Below are 15707 nucleotides of genomic sequence, written 5' to 3'. Positions count from 1 at the left end.
GTAAATTTTTGCAGGTATTTTGCCAGCTTAAAAAAAAAAAAAAACAAACAAACAGAAAATACAGAAGGTCCATGAAAGCAGACACCCACAACATTCAATTAAGTGAACTTCAGAAGTAAATTACAACTAATCAGGTGACAGCAGATGATAGTGTCAGAGCAACTCAGGCAGTCCAGTAATTGTTAAAAGGACAGATAACCAAAATAAACTAATAAACTAATGAATATTTCCAAGGGTAAATTAAAAAAAAAAAATAAATGTGTTACAACATTTTCTTGTAGTGCTTACAAGAAATATTCCGCCTCTCATTTTTAGGACCACAAACTCAAAGAAATCATACTCCTCTCCCAAGCTATACTGTACTTGTCAAAGGTATTGGAAAAACAGACTCCTAAGCCTGACTCAGCTCCTTCTTGCAACAGCCCCATGTCCTTGTGGTCTGACAAATGCATTTTCTGAATGGGGCTTGGGAGTATCGATGCTCCCGCTCTCTGGCACAGCAGAGAAATGCACTGTCAGATCTCCATTGCTTAGCAACACAAAGATCTGCAGCAAGAGCTTCCTACACTGCGGCAGTGGGCAGTTGGCAGCTGGCTCAGCAACTTTCTCCCGTGTCTCAAGGGTTTACCAGTGGCACGGGCAGCAAAAGGCTGAGACGGGCTGTGCACAAGCCAGGTAACAGGACACACTCAGTGAGGTGGTAGAAACCAAGTAGTACCCGGCAAGTTAAAAAATATTCAGCACACTAGCTGCCCTGACTGAATCCTTAAGTTGTTCCCTTGGACACATGTTGCTCATTAATGACATTGAACGTGCCAGACAAAAATCCCTCACAAAAAAGAGAATGGTTTCATTTGGTCAACTTTAAGGAAGAGATAAGGCACTGCATTGCAGCCTTGAGGCTCTACCACGTAACACAAATGCAACCCTGACTTCATTCACAATTTTCTCTTCCCCCCTAGAAGACAAGATCCCAAGACAGAGCTGGAAGACATCGCAGATTAAATTGACTGTTTAGGTAGCATGTAAGGTGAGAGAACAGGAGAGGCATGAAAGCCCTATTGATATGTGAGACAGTTCTAGTGAGACAAAATACAAAATGATGATTTTATTAAATCTTTGTGCATAAGAATGGGCATATCTGTATGCAAGAGCCTACAACTAAAACTTGATATCATTCTTAAGATCTTTTTACACCCTTCAAAACAATCTAGACATATAACTGTTTATGGATATATACATTATCAGATTGTCTTCATCTCTAGACAGAATACATCCAAATGCCAGGTTTAGAAATACACTGCTAGTAATATGGAAATTTTTCAGTTTTGCCAGACTCGTATAAATACTTTGCCATATACTTATTGCTTGAAAAAAATGCACATCTTCACTTTATTTTTAGACAGTAAAATTATCAAAACAAAACAAAAAACAATACCAAAACAACAACAACAAAAAAACACACCACAAATTTTAGAACTCTCATTTCAGAAAGCGTCAGGTAAGATGACAGCCCATGATTTCTAGGTTTGCTGAAGACAGTGTTCCAAATCGCCCAAGGATTGTGGTCTATTTTCTTTACCTTTTTCCTTAAAAGTCATTCAGGTTCTCAAATAAACATTGTTTTAGAAAAATAAAGATTGAAGACTGATAGAAACTAAGTAGTACAAACTATTAAATTTAACTCACAATAAAGTATCCTTACAGCTTATGGTACAGTAATCAGTTCATACCATACTGAAGTAAAAGATACCACAAACATACATCTTAAAACTCTGAAGCATATTTGGACTGATGTTCACCTACAGGTCATCAAACAAGTGCAGGGACAAATCATCCTCAAACAGCATGTTTCAGACGGTTACTCTCATCCTCAAACGCAAATCCAATCAGATTTCATTACAGCAAGAGATTCCAACAGTATCATCAACTACTCTGGTTTTGGCTAAACTCAGAAAACCTTCTGAAGAAAGCTCAGTGTTTGTCATGCTTGCTCATTATCCTACGTGTATCGTTTTCCATCAGCCTTTTCTCTCCATACTTTGTGTTCTAATGAGAACTTGACCCAGATCCCATAGAAACCCACCTCTGCAATAATGCCCTGAGGCTGCCATCAAATTATTCCAGCAATTTAAGCAGTCCAACAAAAAAGGTTCACTTTTTTTTTTTAAGCTTAGCTGCTACAACCTTCGGCAGAGCTACAAATTAAAATTTAAACTGGAAAAAAAAAATTACACCTCTCTGCTGTACTTTCTCTTTGCCTTTCATATTTCATCTTATGGGGTAGGAATAAATAACAAATCTTGAGAATACCAGCCTTTTCAAAAACAGGTAAGTTATCATCCTGTTTCACCAACAGAGAACCTATAAAGGTTTGGTTTATATGTCATCTAAATGTAAATATCTTTAAAAGCTCACCAATTCCCAATTGTATTTTCCCAAAGCAGCACCATACTACTGTTGTGACCCAGCAATTGAAGAGGTACTATTCAAGATTATAACTACTGACTGACTACACAGTTTGACTGACGAGTATTTTTAGCAGGCTCTCCTTTACAATTTACAGTCAGACATCTCAAGAAGACTGGCAACAGTTTCTAGCTGCAGGACAACTAAAGCAACCCTAGCAGGTTTTGTTATAAAAGTCAAGCTAATAAATTGAGGAAGCCCATATATGTTCCTGTTGGCATGCTTCAGTGAGGCATAGAGCATCTTGCTTTTAAGTTTACAAAGTTTATCCTTCCTCGTATTTTTAAGGACTTAAAACTAAGATTTATAAGAGCAGAGCAGGCCACCTGGTCTCCCCTTCTCTGACCCCAGTCTGAACCCTGCTAGATCTTGCAATGTTAGAAACACTGGCGTTCCTCTTGGCATAGATATGGATATACACTTCTTCAGACAAAAGTAGAGTCCACCAGAGAAGACTAATGACTTATTTGCCTTCCACATTGAATCACGTTTACCTCACTTGAGAGTTATCGGTAAACCTGATTTCCCAAAGATTCATGCAAATGAATCAACCAGCGATACCATCTCCTTGCAGGATCTCACAGATGTGCTAGGAATTGAAATGGAAGACTGCAGACCGCAGTAATGGCAGAAAATAGTTTGGGTCACATCATCTTTCAGGTGAATAATAAAAACAAGTTTTGCTAAGCATCTTTTTCTTAAAACTAGCATGAGATTTCAAAAATAATTATGCAATCCTTCTATAAAGGCAAATATTGCTGGGAATGGTGACATTAGGGGTAATAAAGATTGGCAAAGAATTAGGAATAACAAAACAGCCTAGATATTCTTGGTAGAAAGGCCAATTTCCACACACATATTCCCCCATCAACCACCCACCAAATGAACAACAGCTGATTCTATTCTTATATCAAGTATACTTAATATATACTGCAAGACTATGTACTTTAGAAAAGTTTTCCACATGAAATAGCCTTGAGCAATAATGACATGACTTGGCTAAAAATTAAATGGCACAAAATAGCATCTGGATTTTAGAAGGACAGACACATAGGAACTGGCTGCTAGAGTTAACTGTAACAAGAGGAGCAGAAACTTTAATGTGGAAAAGCCTGCAATTTCTTTCAGAAAGCAATGCCAAAACTTAAAAAATACATCATTCTAAAGAATAAGCATTCCAAGGAGAAAAAAGCTAAAGTCCTCCAGACTCATTAGGAGACATGTTAGAAGTAGGCAGAGGAGGAATGGAAAGAAAAGACTACAATGAAATTATAATTCATAACTGCTTCAAAATACTTCGTCACTCACATTAAAAACAAAACATTATAAAAATGTTTTCCTTCCATGTGAAGAAAGAACCTTAGTTCATAGAGTTTGGGTTACAAACCAAGGCTAATCTAAAATTATACATGGCAAATTAAGCAACAGAATTGCATCTAAATTCAACAAAGACATGATCATACAGGTGAACATTAAAGATTTTTCACTGTCAGATCCCATTTCATCAGCTGGAAAAAATATAAAGGAAAGCCATGAATTAGTCATAACATAAAACTAAATCACAGTAAGCTTCAAAACTATTTTTCTAGTAGAAATTAAAGCAGTGCCAACGTACAAGGTAGCAAACAAATTATCTAAGAATACTTCACAGTACTTTCCGGGTATCTAAGTAAAGTCCTTTTGTCTGTTATGGCAGAAGCCTATTCCTACAGTCTTTCCTTCAGCCTCACACTCTCTCCTTGCACTACACTTAGTACCAGCTGCATCTAAGACTTCTCCCTTTCATTCATCAAACTCCTCGCCCAGTCCACATGTTTTTTTTTCTCCTGTGCATACTAACTTGGGTCATCTTCCCTCTCTCAGACAACTCCCCCTGATCCAGTCATTTTCTGTATAAGGGAATATAAATAAGTAAAATAACATCAGAACACTACCAGCTTTCATACCGTACTGAACTGTAAAAAACCAGGTTCCAGCACAAGACCAGAAGACATCAATGCAGTCAAGGTTTGCAGTTAAGTCAAACACTCCTTACTGCAGATTGGCCTAGTACAGCAGCTGAAATTATTCTCCTATAGATTTCAATAAGCTTCCAAGGAGGAAGTGCATTTATTTGTGGGCTTTCTTTTTGTTTTATTCATTTGAGATTTTTTTAAGTATTGCAGAAAATTCAACTTGGAGGCTTCTCCTTCCATTGCTGGGAGCAGGGGAAAGGAGCAGTGTGCCTAGTTAAAAGTTCTCCTCCATGCTCCATATCCACAACTTATTTAAGGTTGAAATTCATCATGCAAATGAATTTAATGAAAAACTGTTTGGATATAAAGAAAATAACTTGTAAGATATAAGAATAGTTTTGAGATAAAATTTAAGGGGATTGGGAAAAGGGACAGCAAAAAAATTAGAAAGATCCTTTAAATATTACAATACTTTTGAAAAACATCCTTTGACTTTTCTTTTGGAATAGGGTTCTTCTGTGACCTTACTTTTTCCTCTATGAATGAAAACAAAGAGCTAATCAAATTTTGATTTAAGTCAAAATATTTTATTCTAGGTTCAGGCACTAAGCACCAAAAATGAGACAATTACACAATCCAAATCCATATTCTATCACCTACAAAAAACAAATTCAAGGTTTAAAACAAGATAAATATCAATTACAATGAGAAACTGCCTCACACAATGCCATTAGTCAACCACCTTACAATAAAAGCCAAAAAAACCTCCCTGATTTCAAGCAAATTTTATAAACAATACTAACATAATTAAGGTATACACAGTATATTCACAATCATTCTTGATGTAAAAAGGGGTTATGATAAAGTTGTATCTTCCTCAAATACGAGAATGGATGAACCCAGTGTGAAACCCTGAAAAGAATTCAGAAAATTCTTCCTAGTCTTCGAGCAGCTCTCCACTATGTTTCAGAATAAATGCATAAACTTCACAGCTCAGCCATCTTAGGTGCTGTGCATCCTGCACCAATCCAGACTTAACCTTAATTACTAACACAAAGGTTATGTGTTTTGATATACCAGAGGATGAACGTAAGGGACCTCCAGGGCTCAGTCCTCAACAGTGACAACCAAGTGACCATGTGGGTTTTTTGGAACCATCAGTCCTACAGAGTTGGGATCAAAAAATGGATTCTTTCCTGGTTTGAGTACGAACAAAATGCTTGTCATTTTCTAATCACTATTCTATTTGATCTATCTCGGTGCATTTACACCAAGAAAAGCAGTACTGCTGCAGAACACTGATATTTTAAGGAAGAAAAGCCATCTAGTCTGATGGCTTGGTCAGTCTCTTGATCTTTACCATCCTCACATTTTATACTATTATAAATGCCATTTGTAACACTCATATTCACACTCCATTGCTCTAATATTCTCACTTCATCCCTTGAATTTCTTCAAAACTTGCCCCTACCCTCAAACTTCCGTATTTTGAATATAATTTTTTTCTTTCATTCCAATCCACAGGTTCAGGATCCACAAGTCACACACCTCAAGTAATAATGTTACTTTCTCCTTACCCAGACCTTTTTTTATAGCTACGTTAAATTTCACCTTGGTACTAGCAGTTTTTCAGCATCTTACATGCACCTTTTTCTTGTATCACAAGAAGTTTTTAACTCTGAGGGTGACAAGACACTGGAACAGGTTTCCCAGAGAAGCTGTGGATATCCCATCCCTAGAAGTGTTCAAGTCCAGGTTGGATGGGGCTCTGAGCACCCTGGTCTGGTGGAAGGTGTCCCTGCCCATGGCAGAGGGGGTAGGACTAGATCATCTTTAAATTAAAATATTCCCTCCAACTCAAACTGTTCCATGATTCTCATGGAATTTAACACAAAGATCTAGACAACATAAGGTTGGCTTTTCAAAAAAAAATAATTATATTCATTGCATCCCAAAATATCATCAGCGCATTAGAACTTCCATTTATATATACACACACACACAAAGTAACAGTGCACATAGATACAGCTTAGCTTTTGCAACAATAAGAACATATTACTCCCAAAAAGATAGGTTAGTAAAGTAATTCAACGAAATACCATTGAAATAATTCTGAAACATTTCTGTCAACCACACTTCAAAAGATTTGTGTTAAAACAGAGTTTGGTAGTAAGTTTGGGTAGACTTTCAAAGAGCACACACAGACAGAAATATAATTAAAAAACAAATTCACAAACAAACCAGAAAACATAGCCTACCAAATATGTTGGTGGAATGTCCTTTCCGGGCAATTGGTTTGAGCTCATTATGTCCCCATCCATATTGCCTGTAATTGTCCCAGGCATGCTTCATCATCTGAGAAATGAAAAATAAGATTTGATTACATTATAAAACCACTTTCTATTAATATATTTTGTTTCTTATTTGAGACTTAACTTTCATAGGCATCCCAGTATATTCATTAATTACTTTGCCACTATTTCTATCTGTTACAAAAAATCAGATTTTACAGCATAAATAAATTTGGAAACAACTTCAAGTCTATTTGATTTGAGCTATAGAGCCTAATGCTCTGCATTAGGTCATTTTCTTCTTCTTTCTTTTCCTTTAATATATGCACAGATATGTAAGAATGTAAGCATAAGGAACGCATTTAAGTGTAAGGAACGGCTGTAAAACACTGGCTAATGTCTTAAGATGCTAACTAAAAGAAAAAGATATCTACCAATATCTGAAGCATAAAAGGGATTTATTTACACTGGTACATCCAAGTATGACTAAACAATTCTGCAAAAGGCATAATGATTTTCTTATTAGCAACACCTACTTGACAAAGATATACTGTCATATAGCCTCTACCTAAAGAAATGCCAAAAGGTTGCTCTTTAGAAAGCATAATGAACAAAGAAGTATAACATTATTAATACTTGCTACACAAAACATTAAACTCCTTTTAATAGATGTTTCCACCTGGTAGGAAAATTACATCTAAAACCCTAAAAGGTCTTGTTGACCCACATAAATATTAGCCGTGCACATCAGCCACTAAGCAGTGCTTTTATGGATTTGCTAAAACTCTTCAAACTCCTTGCCTGTTGATATACAGCAGTTGAAAACTGCAAATTGAATGCAGTTTAAAAAAAAAAATTATTAGTTACCTAAAGAGACAAGAGCAAGTAACAGAAGGAAATTATATTTCAAAAGACAAATTACCACAGTGACAGTTAGGAAAAAATTCTTCTAAAACAACAGCCATGTGTCTGCATTCACATTATATATATTTTTATTTTACATTGCATTTTTAAAATGGTGTTAAAATATTGTTAATATAAACAAGATCCCCAAGCAACTGTATAGTACTTAAAATCGTGATCTCCACAAGTTTGAGAAATGCTCTCTCGGAAAAGAAACTATGCTAATGTAACTAACAAACCAATACTAACCGTTTCAGAAACTGAGGGAAGGCAGCTTTCACTACAATGTACATTACTATAGTTATCTTATTTTAATCAGAGAGTCACTATACTCACAGAAAATGGTAGGAAGAAGCAGATGCTGGCTAAAAAATGAGGTGCAACCAGCACTACCTCACATGTGTCCTACTACCTCACAGGTTTCCCCTCTTGTCAAGTTCAAGTGGAAGTCAGCATCCGGTAATCCCAAATCTTTCAGACTGCATCTAAACTGCCTGCTGAGATGTGGAAAACAAAGTCCCTGTCTCTCTACAACCATCAAGAGATCCCTGTCCAAACTAAACAGCCGTAATTCCTTTGCATGTAAATTCCTTCCAAATTTCCCACAGCTCAGTTAAGTCATGCCTACACAATAAATGTGAACCACAGCAAAGGTATACACACAGGTCCAAAAGATGGGAAGCACTCTTGTGTTAAACTACCATCAACTTAGGCACAGCTGTCCCTCCCAACATGCCAGAGGTCCCACTCCTACCGCTTGTCATTCAAAGTCTGCTCATACGTTGTTTTTGGTATTTGCACTAAAAGATTTTGACACTTGAATAGGCAATAATACTGTATCACTTCTTTTAGTGTCATGAACTAGCAAAAGCGGATGCAAATATTATACTAAAAGAGGAGAGAAAAGTTATTTCATTAGCATTCACAAATTCCTTAGTGTTTACAAAGCACTTATCAAACTGACCAATTCATAGCTATTAGAACCTCAGGATGACTCAGGTAAAGTGATTCTCTCTTGATGTGACAAACGCAGTAAAAGCCTGGTCACAGTCAGCAAGTACAGAAGTTCCTGTGAGAGCTCTTGCTAAGGTTATCCAGAACCAATGTACAAATTTCTATATAAAATTGTTCATTAACTTAAGATCATAAAATCAATAATCCCAGCATCTTTCAAGTGGGAAGGGATCTCAGTTCAACCTCCTGCTTAAAGTTATGGGATCAAACCAGGCTACTCAAGGCTTTATCCAGTCAGGACAGAGTTAAGGACAGTCAGAATGGGATAGTCGAGGCCTCTGTGAAGGGTCTTGCTCTAAACTCGCAGCTTGCCAGACCACCTTTAAGTCCTAAAAACTCTACTTGGGAAAACACAGACCTATAGGTTTAGAGGATGAAACTAAAGACTGACTGACCAGTGTGGTTCAAAACAGATGAGTGACTAAACAAGAAGGTGACTGTGACCATGACATGGCGGATCTAACCACTTGGCTTGCATATGAGGGAAACTGGGCTTCTGGGATGTTTGGATGCCTCAAATAAATATTTATTAAGGAGAATCAAATAACCATTGACATTTTAGCTTTGTAAAAATCACAGTGTATGCAAATACCAGCTAAGTCCAAGAGAAGAACTTGTTTCCTCACAGCAGAATATTAATTGTGGAATATTTCACTGCCCTAATTTGCTATGCTTCTGGGGAAAAGGTACAGATTTTGTTACAGAATATTTAGCTCTGAAGAAACACAAAAAATATGGAAATCACAAATAGCTAAAACTGAATACATCACAACATGTTTCTATATCCATAATTTATCCTAAGATAAAATTAAGATAGAAGTTGTGAAAGAGTACATTTCACCAGACACATAACTTAATGCAGAAGTAACCTAAGAATACACTACTGAGACCTGAAACTCAGTTGAACACAAGAGACTAAGACACAGTTAACTGCATCATCTAATTCTGAGATAGGAAATCATATTTTGAGGAGATAAGGCTACTTTGATAACCACAAACATATCTGTCCTGTCCCCTTTGCCTCCCCCAAGCAGTGTACTAAGAATATGATAAGTCCTTCAGAATCCTTTGACTTTATTACAGGAAGTAGTCAACTGTTTTTTTCCAGATGAACACTGAGCATTACTCTGTCACACAGCTCACTGCTTTCCTCTACCACAAAGCAAGCAGGCTTCATGATATGATGGCAGATAAATGCACATTATCTGCAAGTGAGAAACCCCACGGCTCTTGTATACAGCATTAAATTTTGTAAGGATGATATGCCAAGAGATCTTATAACAACATGGAGATTTCTGTTACTGCCACACCAGGTAGCATGTTATACTATAGTTAGACCATCTATACTATTGGGAGCAGTTGTTCACACAAAAGCTTTGGAGAGACACAAGAAGATAGATGCCTCTGCCAGCTAAAAAATTAACAGAGGATGGCATTTTGGCTGAGGAAGTACAAGCAACGTGAACTCCTAATCGGAAAAACAAAATTATCTCTATAGTTACACTAGATAGCATTTGCATAGTCAAAGTTGGAAATGCTGAAGAACAGCTCCAGGAAGAGACAGGTTTTTCGTAAACCAAAACCTTGTCTTTAAGAGGAGAGGAAAGTCTCGCACACTGACTGGAACATCAGCACTACAGATAATAGAAAGAAGGTAAAACTATTAGCAAAAAACCACACCCAACCCTTAAAGAACTCACAAGAGAGACACTTTAAGTTCAGTAGAATGAAAATTACAAGCATTGTGAAAAAGGCAATACACAGATTTCCACAGTTGAAATTTCCTTACCTGATAGCAGTTTGTCACAGTAAGTGCTTGGAGCTTGATGTCACATAAAGATCTTACAATCTGTCCACCAGAGAACACCTGGTTTTAGCAGTGGACTTTTTACTGACACTATTAGTGCTATATTTTGCTTTTGAAGGCAAAATCATTAATAGGGGATAGGTCTATTGCATACTAATATTGCAAGTGTTTATTATGGGATGCACCAGAAACAACCACCAGCAAGATGCTGCTGCACGTACATCTTGATAATTCTACAAAAAGACTGATTTGGACTCTGCTGCAAGAGAGCCAGAACGGCAAGAAGCAGGGCATGTCAAATGAAACTGTTCTTGTAGGTACACCCTTATCTATAGTTGATTCTGCTGACTTTAGAGCACTTTCATGGGATCTGATTCTCTATAGTAACTGGGAAATCAGGTTTTTATACATATAGAGTGGTAATGACATCTTTCACAAATCCATAATTGTAACAGTAAAAGGAGATTACAGTGATTGAAAACAGACTTGTAAGGAAGATCTATCACTATAGTGACACGTTAGAAACATTAATTCAAACTAATGATTGGTTCAAAAGCACCTTTCCAGTCCTCAAAATAAAGCAGACAACCTGGCAACAGAAAAGTCCTGACAAACAAGCAAAAGAAACAATTTACTGGCAAATTGCAGTATTTACTGGTTCCTGCTATTCCATCAGGAATGTGCGTAACAGATAGCAAACAGGTTTTGCTTCCAAAGGAACGTCTTCTGGTTAAGAGTACACTTTAAAGAGATTTATATAAACCACCTTCAAATTCAGTTTTAAAATTAACCAAGGATTTGCTAGACAAAATTACTGCTCAACTGGCAGATTAAAAATTAATAACCATTTTCCTCCTGTCTGCAGAGAGTATGTTTTGGAGGTTAATTTAAAGAACGATCTTTTCCTTGTCTACTCAGATTGTTGATGAAACTTAGAAAACTCAGATTTTTTTATTCTTCTGGGAGGTCTACTTAAAGAGAAATTATTTCAGGCATCAGTTCATGCCTCTGTCATGCACTTCTGAACACTGTCACTGAAAATGTCTGTTTGGAACATGCTCCTAACACACACACAGTTGAGTTTTCTTCTATTGTCAAATCTGGTAACAAATCCATTACTAAAACAAAACTGTTTATCAAATGGATGCAAAGTGAAAAGCTTTTTTTTCCCCCTGCATTAAACACTTGAAGTCTTAGATGACTGATGAAATTAAGGGGAAAGTACTTCAAATTGGCGGGAACTGGAACAGTAGATGTAAAGAGCCTAAATTTGGAGAGCTTACAGCAGTGAACTGACTGCTCAAATTTGTACAAGAGAGCCAAATGCTTTCTATCCAAGAGGACAAAGCAAGATTTTTGACCTTGTGCATTCTCATAGTTTCAAGAGAAACTGGTATTCACAGGATTGACTGGTCTTGTGGTGTTTAGAACACTAGAATCTCTCAGAACATCTTTGTAAACAACCCTGACTGCACATCAACCAGCAGAAAGCAGTTGCTTTCTTCCAGTCTTGTCTTTTCAGGCATCAGACTAATCATCTTCATCAGCTAATCCCTGCACCTTCGCCAGTTTTGCTGCATCCTTTTTGAAGCTGAGTAACTACGTGAGGCATGCAAGATGCAGAGACACCTGAGGAGCTTCAGAAGCTACCATAAGAACCTTTCCTGTTCTGTTCTTTTTTGAAATACTGAATATCTGCTCTTTGTCTGCTGTTGAGCACTACATTGACATTTCCAAGGAACTATAATAAATACAATTTCTCATTCTAAAGTGGTAATAAGTCACCTCACACCTTTTCATATTAAGCATGAAGTTGGAATCTCTCCCTCTCCAGCCCCAGTATGCATCATTTTACATTTAGCTGTGAAATAAAAGGGGAGAAAAATCACTCAGTCCCATAAGGGTTTTTTGCAATTCTTCCCATTGGCAGCAGTTACCATATTCATCCGTTTTCAAACTCTAAATAATTTATTTGTATAATTTAGAGCACGGATCCCCAGCACATGTCCTCTGTGGCCTCCAGCACCATTTATCTGTAGTCTCCACTTCCCGCCTTCTAACCAATTTCTTCAGGCAAACAGAGAAACTATCCTCCATCCCACAGCTGCTTAGTTCAATATCTACTAGCAATAAACCTTGCCAAACATTTTTTGAAAAATTATGTATCTAACCCTATCTCCCTTGTTCACATGTTTGCTGACTCTTTCAGGGATCTTCTGTAGCTTTGTGCATGATGACATCAATAAAATGCAGCAGGAAATCTTACATATCTGTGTGCTCAGAGATTCTATTCCCCACTCAGGTTTCTGTTAATCGGCAGTTCATCAGCAGGCATAGTGTTCTGCAGTTCTTTGATCTCCCCTTGCTAGCCTTGTTAGCCATCAGTGCTCGGGTAACAAAGCAGAAAATAAGAATAGATGCCAGCAGTGCAAATCAGGAATCCAAATCTCAAAGTAAACTAGTTAGAGTGAACTGTTTCAAGTTTGGGGTATTTCAGTATTGTATGCAGACGGTCTAGGTCTTAATGGAACACACCATGAGAGGTTACTCATCAACTACCAGCACCTCATATTGTGTATCAGTTACATTATTAATATCAACAATTGAGAGGTAGCAGTATCAGGAAAACTGTATGTTAAGAACACACTGGCATATATTCCATGGAGTTGCTCTGGGAAACACAGAGGAGCCTACAGGAGATATTATGTAAAGATGACTAACAAAAGCGTAACAGCATGCTCTGGCCTTCCAATCAAAGTCCCCATAGCTGCAAAATAAACATAATATCACTGGTCTATTAGATCTTGTAAAATTTAAAATAGAGATATCTTCCATCTAGCCATAATTCATGATTTTTGCTATGAGCTCTTCTGTTGTATGGGAATAAATGGCATATAAAATACAAATAAAAAAAAGGTCAATGAGATTTCAGGGAGCCTTTAGATATACCCAGTTCTGAAGATAAGTAATTTACCTGGAGTTTTGCTCATTTTTGTTTGTCTGATTATATCAGGGAAGTGAAATATTTCCTTATTTCTTTGATTTTATTTTGCATTTATGAATATTAAGTGCTGCAAATGTGCTAAATCACTTAATTCACATTGAAAGACAGGTTATTCTCACAACAGTCTGGAAAAAAGATAAATCTAATAATGAAGACCTTGAGTTTTTAACATGCTTCCAATAGTGCACGAGCACTGCAGAATTCTGTCATTGCTACAACTTGAATAAACTGATTCATTTTTAAAATACCCTCAAACAAAAACTTGCATTCTTCATGAGTAGGACATTTTAAGTTACCAGTCAAGCAACTTATCCAGGATGTGCAGCTGAAATACTGCACATAAAACTCCAAGCTTTATTTTCATTCTTCTGTTTCAGCAAAATAAATATACCAACCTACAAAACTTCTCATAGGCATAAATGAAAGATTTACAAATGTAAAATGAGCTCTTTATACAATCATTCCAACAAGCTGGGACAGAACTTTGTGCAGGGCCACTCCTAACATGTCTGTACTGGCCAAAGTGCTAATTGCAAAATATTCATTCGAATATATCCACAGAAAATTAATTTACCAACTCAATAAAAAAATTTTATCCTTAATTTACAGATTTCACTAATTAAATAAAATTAAGATAAGCTTTAAAGAAGTGTAGTGAAACTAGCTGAAAGCCAACTTATCTGTTCTCATAATGTCAAATTACATTGGAGAATCCAGAGCACAGAGAATCCAAATAGTGTGCACACAAAATAAACAATGTGTATGTATACATATGTACAGATACAAAGAGGTTTTTATATGCACACTTACAAATAAAATATGTGTATATATTTTATACAAACACAGCAGCGAGTGTTAAACACTGAAAAAGCTGGATCATAATACTGATGTCCTTCAGTTTCACTGGGATCTAAGGAACAGTGCAAAATACAAAATGCAGTGCAAAACTCTTAACAGACGTGGATTATTAAAAACTAGTGTCATAACCAACTAGAAGTCCAAGAAAACAAAGAGTATAAAGTGTCAGCAACAATGAAATTGTTCTAAGTTGGTTTCAGATGTTGAAAAAAGGTCCCCCAGTCACAGAAGGCAGTGTATTTGGCTAGATAAGAAACACTGCAATTAGAAACAATAAACGAGATTAGCACTGGAAGTTGTATGAATAGTAACCATGAAAAGAGGAGTCATGCAGCATAAAAAGATCTCCAGATGATTAAGTATTTCTTTCTTCTACACAGCTCTTTTCTCAATAAGCACACTAAATAGAACTCAGGTAAAAGGTCACTTATTACTGTTAACCTGATTTCTTAAAAGAATAAGGCTTATGCAGTCTTGCTGTCTGTACATCTGTCATTTGACACCTACATTTGCAGTAGCCTTTGAATCCATTTCCTAATTTCATACTTGATTTTAAAGAGCTGGAGGAACCAGATACTGTGCTTTTGGGGGGGGGGGGGCAGAAGGAAAGAAAAAAAAAATACCTGTGGTTAGATAAGGTAAACAGTCACAAATTAATACCCTGACGGAGACAAAGGCAGTCATAATTCAACCCTTTATTCATTCAGGGGGCACTATTTAGCACACAGGTATCTCTAAAGCAGGTATGGAACACATTGCAATTCATGCAGCCAAACAGGAAGATAAGAGGACATTCACAGCAATACGTGCATGATGAGCAGAGGGTAGTACAAGGGGATTTAGGTCAAAAATCCACAGAAAACCTCTAGTTTTGCTGCTTATAAAACAGCTTGTTACTTCTCAACACTATTAACAGCCTATTGAGTATCATCCAGAGACCATGAAGAAAATACATTTTAATCACTTTTCTTCTTGGCACCTTCCTAGAAGTATTTCCAAAATTACCTCCACTAATATTAAATAAATGAACTTTCTACCTTCCCTTCTAAGAGGTAATATATTATAACTCTAATTTTAAAAGAGGATCAACGGAAAGTTCTGCCGAAGGAAGTTCACCAGCAAAAGAACTCAAGTTAGAACATCCCCAGCTTCCCAGACAGGACCTTGTTCCTCAATTATGCAAAGCATCCAAACTTAACAGTAACTCCTTCTGCAAGTGTAGCAAGTGAATTTCAAGTTTGACTAGATGACCTTCAAAGGTTTCTTCCAGCCCAAACTATCCTATGATTCTATGAACCTTAACTGTGGCACCCATACTCCCCGGATGCCCATTTCACAACACCTTTTGCTTAAATGTCTTTCTCCGCTTTTTCTTTTTAGCAGAAATCTGTGAAAAGCAGGATAAC

The 15707-nt window shown here is 36.8% G+C and overlaps 1 protein-coding gene across 1 annotated transcript in view; it reads right to left on the bottom strand.

Moving 5' to 3' along the window:
• The window catches only part of MAN1A2 (mannosidase alpha class 1A member 2), a 134291-nt gene that overhangs the window by 84205 nt on the left and 34379 nt on the right, over window positions 1-15707 (bottom strand). The window contains exon 3 of the mRNA XM_051780282.1: window positions 6683-6779. Within this exon, the coding sequence (XP_051636242.1) occupies window positions 6683-6779 (97 nt within the window). The remainder of the gene's footprint in view (window positions 1-6682; window positions 6780-15707) is intronic.

This window comes from Manacus candei, unplaced genomic scaffold (assembly GCF_025592945.1).
Source record: "Manacus candei isolate 608988 ecotype Guabito, Panama unplaced genomic scaffold, ASM2559294v1 h1tg000014l, whole genome shotgun sequence".
NCBI lineage: Eukaryota > Metazoa > Chordata > Aves > Passeriformes > Pipridae > Manacus > Manacus candei.
Note: the sequence above shows the minus strand (reverse complement) of the source record. Positions and strands in the feature narration are given on the sequence as shown.